We start from the raw sequence: 6384 nt of genomic DNA, 5'->3' as shown, positions 1-6384 counted from the left end.
TTTTTCATTTATATTGTTTATACAGTCTTGGGGTTTGTTTCCTGTCTATCATGAAAGGTATTTTCACTCACACATTTATTATTTTGAGCCTGATCCGGACAAAACCTGTATCCTGCAGTAGTTCCTGTGTTACCATCAGACTACTGAAAAGTATGCTCAACATTCTTGTCTTTTTTTCTTTATTTTTCTCCCTGTCCTGACATAGTAAACTCATTCATTTTAATGGATTCAGATCAAAATTATATTTGTGTGGAATTCTGGCAACTGGTCCCTTTAATTTCTTTCTGCGTTTCCTTTATTTCCTTGCAAGCATCTTTTCTGCCAAGCTGCTATTTGTCATTTGCTAATATCTGTGTGTTCTCTTTGCGCTGCCTGTTTAACTGAGAATGATGTATAAAATACAAGTTTACCTGCATTGCAATATGTAATATTTGTTCCGGTATGGTTTTTTTTTTTTCTGTCTATGCAGGAAACCTACAGTTGTAACAAAATATATCGGCTCAGATGATGAGCAAACCTTAGATGAAACTGTAAACGAAGATATTTCAAATGAAAACTCAGAAAATGATGTTGATATGCAAAGCTTGCCTAAAGGTAGTTCATGTCTGTCTTTGTTCCTGAATTGAACAAATTAGCCAAGATTATGATGCAGCATAAATAATTAACTAGAATGCACATGTATTAGTAAAAAGCCTGTCTTGGGCCCTGTTGGCTTTTATATATAACCATACGTGCCAGTGCACGAACACCCACCCACCCCAGTGCACGCGCGTTCCGTCGAGGAAACCAAGCACCAGTATTGAGCCCAGCATACTTTAATCTGTGGGTGCACCAGGCTGGACTGGAGGCTTAATTCCAAATGTCTCCTGACATCTGTATAAAACCATCATAAAACAGGGGAAATGATTTATTTCTGCCCTTCTGCAGAAGTCTCAAACTCTGTGACTTGCAAGTCTTACTTATTTTACTGTTCTGTCTTTGAGGTTATTAACAGTTAGATCAACGAAAGCAAAACTAAATCTAGGGGGAAAAATGTCATTATTGGATCTATTTTTAAGCACACTTTTAAAAGAGTTAATGCTCTAAGCCTACATCCTGCTGTGCTTCACTATAGTGTGAGTTTGATGAATGTCTTCCATTTCTTACCAGAAGAAATGTGAGGGACCGCTACTGTTCTCTGCACGAATGGCAGTATTAAAGCAGTCACTGCAGAATTATTTTTTCACAGTGTAAGATGATTTCCAGTGTCCTCACATCAAAAGTATTAAAACTGAACTGTTAAGTAGGAGATATGGTTTTTCATTCACATAATTTTGATTAGTGCTCTTCTCTGTTTAAAAAAGGGAATTTCTGAATTTTGTTAGACAAAACAAGGTGTTTTTTCTATTGCTTTTTCAATTATTTCACGCTGAAATAAAGTGAGGGAAAGGTGGAAAAGAGAGAGAAAAGAGTAGGCTTTTGGTAGATTTAAGTGGCCCAACCAGAGTCCTTTATTTGTAGCGTTGCACTGCAAATTCCTGTACTGCACACCCCCAGCAGCAGGACAGTCCTGTTCTGCACGTGCCACCTCAGGGCAGAGGGAGCAGAAGTTGCTTCTCATAGCCCGTTTGGTCTTGGGCTTTTGTCCACCAGCTGCACCACAGGCGTAGTTTGAAGTGTGTGATGGGGTTTTGCTGTGTTGGTTTTGTTCTTTCTTGTGAACATCCGTGTGTTCAAAACTTTGTGCAGTTTTAGTCAACAGTTTACACTTTTTTTAAGGTACAATGTTGGCTTTTATTTAAACAGGACTTTTGCACTTCATTTGGATGTGTAATGGTTTCCAATTTCTAAATAAAATTATTCTAGGTACAGTGGTTGTACAGCCTGAGCCAGTGCTGAATGAAGACAAAGATGATTTTAAAGGGCCTGAATTTAGAAGCAGAAATACCGTTAAAATGAAACCTGAAGCTCCCAAAAAGCGTGGAGGTAAATACAGTTTAAAACATTTATTAAAACGGGTTTAAATTGTTGCTTATGACCACATTTGGTACATCTAAAAATTGTTTGTATTTCTAATAAATTACCCTAAAAATACCTCCACTCTTCTGGCTTTTTGTCCATTAGGGATTCTAGCTGGCTGAAATTAGCCTCCATTGCTGCCCCTGCAATGCAGCAGTGAAAGCTAAGATTAGTTCCCCCTGAACTTCTTATTTTCAATAGCTATAGGATGCATTATTAGGCACTGCATATGGACTGCTCTGGCTTTGTGTTTGGAGCAGTTCCTTGGTTGTGATGAGGTTACAGCTGTTCTTGCTTTGAGGAATGATACTGGAACACCACTGATACGGGAACATCCACTCACTCGCCAGGAAAGCTGCTGTATTTGAGCAGGGACAGTACAGACACATTATCAATCAGTGAGATAACAGAAACCTAAAACCTCTAACAATTCAAAGACTTTTTTGTTTTGTTTTGTGGGAAGTTCCCCACCAGTGGCCCCTTCTAAGGATGATCTTTGAAAAGCTGCTGTGCCAGCCGCCTTTCCATAGCTGCTGCTAAAACTGAGGAGAAGTTAGGTCGATTATAGTGATAGCAGAATTTAATCTGTTTGGGTTTTTTTTTCCGAACAGTAAAGGAGAGGGAGGTTTATGTATAAAGTAGCCCATAAGAAGGCAGATAGTTTTATTAATCCTGCTGACAATCCCTTAGTTCACACACCTACAGCAGTGCCCAGGATACTCAGACCAATAGCTCCTGTACACCCCATTCATTCTCCCCCTTGTGTCGTTTGAGATACTTGCTCTCTTTTAAAGTCTTATTATAATTTAATAAGTGCTATTTCTCTGTCTGTGGTTGAAGAGGAGTAAAGTGTGACTGTGTGGAAATGTGCTTGTGCATACATATGGGCTCATGCATGATTTTAATCACATTTTGAGCATTGACGTTTTCTCTAAATTATTAATCTTCGAAAGTCGGTTCTGTTCTATTCATGCAAGATGTCCTGCTCAGCACAGAGGAATGCTGCTTCCATTTGCATTTGTAACAGTTTTACAAGAGGTCCAACAGAAATTTTAAAAAGAGGATTCTTCTGCTTGGGTTTTGTGGCCTGTGTCTGCATCCCTGGGACAACTCATACAACCTGCCTTTCAGCTTTTTTCCTCCATCCCTAGAAAATTTGCAGGCCTTCCTCTGTGTAGCTGGATTGGTTACTCGTGTACTGGTGCCTGACATAAGATAATAGTTTTGGAAGGGACATCAAGAGTTTGTCCAGGGCAGGCTCAGCTCTGTCTGTGTCATAACTGCTAATCTTTGACTAGATTTTAAAGTAACCAGTACATGTGTTAAGCTCCTTTTAACTCACAGGGAAATGGAATAGGTACTACCTGCTCCTGAGTTGTCCCCGTTTCCAGATCAGGAAAGGTGGCCAGGCAAGAGACAGCACTGCAGTCTACCTCAGGAGCAGCTGGGTTAGGAAGGCAGCGAAACAGTTTTATGTTGTGATGTGCACAGGAGAGGTAGTGCAGATCTGTTGATTCTCCTCTTGCGTGTCTGGTTATATGAAATAGCTTCTGCCTTTCCCTTGCTACTGGAGCGAGGTGCCTAGCCTGTGCATGAACAGAATTAAGCACTACTGCCGTAAGCAGCTAAGCGTGTAGTCCCAGCTACTAGAGATCCTCAATTCTACGCTCAGTGCAAGCAAATAAATAAATACAATTAAAAATGCCAGCCCATCTTGTTCTTTGCAGAGTGGCTCTTTTTATTAGGGGTTCCTTGTCCTGTTCAGATAGGAAATGGGGGTAGTAGAGCTCTTGCCTTCCTAGCACCCAAATGCTCTTATCCAAGACTGTAAGAGGTGTTGCGTCAGGCCTTAGTTTCAGGTTTTGTGTCTGCAGAATGATTATGTTGTATTTTTGCTAATAAACTTGTACTTAGGATTTTAATTATTTTCTCAGCATTAATGAATTAGTTTTTTATTTGCTCTGGATCATCATCATTTGTAGTAGTAACATGGTTTACAAAGGTTTGCCTCATAAATGATCTTTTTTTTTTTTTTTGTTTAACCCTGGTGCCAGCTTGCAGATCCTAGAAAGGAGGCACTAGCATTTCCACTTAAAGTCGTAGGGAGGGGGGAATTGGCTTGGGAGTTGACAGTGAGTAGCTTGTTCTTGGCTGTTACCCTTCTTACACCCGCTTAAGCACTGTGGAGTTTGACAAAGCTGCAGGAGGGCTTCTCTGTGCTGCTTGGTGTAACTGAATGTGGTTTATCAACAGCGTTTGAAACAGGCATTTGAACTGGTTTTGAAGTCAGGAGGTGCTTTGCAAGTCCGTGAGCTCGGCAGTACCTGCAATCACACATGCACTGAAGCTGAAAACAAGTCTTGCGTTCAGAATTCCAGCCCTGCTATTTTCACTGCGTTGTAAGCGTGTCCTAGTGGTTCTTAGTGGCCTGCGAGCTGTTGGAGATGGTGCTTCAGTAGCAAATGGCTAGTGGCTCGCATTGTGTCTTGAGAACATTCAGTTCCTTAACATTGTGATGTTGGGACTTGGTTCTGTGGGAGTGATTATTGGAAAAAAGAAAGAAAAAATAACGTGTAGTTTGTGCTCGGATTGGAACTGTTACGTTTAACCATGTGAGTTAATTTCCTTACGCTGCTCCCTGACATGACAGCAGAGGACAAGTCACAGTTAAGTGATCCCATATCAGACCTGTCTGCTTGATCCCAAATTAAGTTTTTGAAAGTGTATGCACTGACCATATGAGCTTTCGCAAATGATTTTCTTTTTCCTTAAAGGCATCACTGCTGTGGAAAACAGAACAGTCTCCTAGATTTAATGAGTTTAACAGCCTGGCTTGTGGCCAGCCTCCCAACCCCAGGTTCACCACCTTTCAAAGTGAATTGGGGGTTTGGCATTAACAAAACGCTTTCTTGACTGCATGTAGATAAGACAGCAGAGTGGTGTGCAGACTGTGGGAGCAGCCAGCGAGGTGATGAGAACATGCAAATTACAGAAAAATTACAGTTTCAAAAAACTCAAAAACCGCAACAAAAACCATTATCAAGCAGGGAACAAAAAACCAAAAAGATTTTTTCAGACTCTGTGAGAAGGATTTCACGCATCTTCTCTAATGGTTTCCCATATTTTTCTTTGAGAAACTAAAACTGTGTGTGAAAGAAATACCGTAACACAAACATGAATTAAAATGTTATTTTATGAAAAAAAGATGAAAAAAATTGTACACATTATCAGGGCTCCTTCGAAGGAGTTTTCGTGATGAGTCTTACTTAGGTGCCTTCTCATGAAGTGACCGGTTACTCCAAATTAAACCTCTCAAAGGAAGAAAATTGTATTCTTGGTCTCAAGTGGAGTACAGAAATTAGAGGGAAGCTTTTTCAGTCTTTAAATGGCGAGTGGTTGCAGAAAGATTTCCCCAATGCTGGGTGGTAAATAAAAGCATATGAAACACCTGACAGGCCAGAATCTTGTAAGAAAATGAAATAGGTATATACAGATTTCTTAAAAAAAAGAAAAGAATTAATGTGTGGTTTATAATCCTCTCTATAGAGGAAGGACTGCATGGAATTGTAAGCTGTACAGCTTGTGGGCAACAGGTGAACCATTTTCAGAAGGATTCAATCTATAGACATCCTACACTGAAAGTGCTTATTTGTAAGGTATGTGCTAACCACTTCTACAGTTTGTACTGCTTGGATTTGTTTGAAATGTCCTGTTAATTGAGTTGGGTGGGATTTGTGTGGGAGTAGGCCAGTAAACTTTTCGGTCATTAACTGTAACAATTAAGGAAACTAAAAGCAGAAAACAAAAAAGACAAATACAACTTACAAATGTATATTCCTGTTTTCTTACACCCCAGTTAAGCTAATTGTTGTTTCTTTGTAATTTCTTTTTACACTTTTAAGGCTGTAATTTTAGTGAATTTTCTATGTTAAATGATCTGTCTGAAATTTCTGCCTACACATCATGTATTATAAGAGCAGATTCAATTCTGGATCTCCTGTTAAAAGCATTGTATGTAAACCAACATTAGAATAAGAAGCGGAGAAGTAGCTTCAAAGCCATCTCAGTTTCATTGCGTACAGCTCCTGGAATATTTTTGTTTATGGCAGCCTTTGTAACGATGGTCTAGTTCATAGTCCCAAACCAGTATCTGAGTCTTCAGCTACATGGTTTCATGGTGGCTTCATTTGGGCCCTAAGTTTCCTGCAATGGGAGGAGGTGGTGAACAGGGGAGGGAGGAAACGTCTCTAACTCCTGTTGTGGAGACGCAGCGATACCTCTAACTCTTGTTCCTAGACTTGAAAATCCTTACCGTGTAGCTGTACAGGTCGTTGTGATGCATGCAAGTGATCTGCTTCATTCCTGAGACTGCCGTAGGGTGTTGGG

General features: G+C 40.1%; 1 protein-coding gene across 1 annotated transcript in view; it reads left to right on the top strand.

Moving 5' to 3' along the window:
• ATRX (alpha thalassemia/mental retardation syndrome X-linked) overlaps nucleotides 1–6384 on the top strand; it is a 60230-nt gene that overhangs the window by 4760 nt on the left and 49086 nt on the right. Inside the window, exons 4-6 of the mRNA XM_010135029.1 lie at nucleotides 470–594; nucleotides 1846–1965; nucleotides 5545–5654. Coding sequence (XP_010133331.1) covers nucleotides 470–594; nucleotides 1846–1965; nucleotides 5545–5654 — 355 coding nt within the window. The remainder of the gene's footprint in view (nucleotides 1–469; nucleotides 595–1845; nucleotides 1966–5544; nucleotides 5655–6384) is intronic.

The sequence above is a fragment of the Buceros rhinoceros genome, unplaced genomic scaffold (genome assembly GCF_000710305.1).
Source record: "Buceros rhinoceros silvestris isolate BGI_N320 unplaced genomic scaffold, ASM71030v1 scaffold10964, whole genome shotgun sequence".
Taxonomy (NCBI): domain Eukaryota; kingdom Metazoa; phylum Chordata; class Aves; order Bucerotiformes; family Bucerotidae; genus Buceros; species Buceros rhinoceros.
This window is presented reverse-complemented; position numbering and strand designations above follow the sequence as displayed.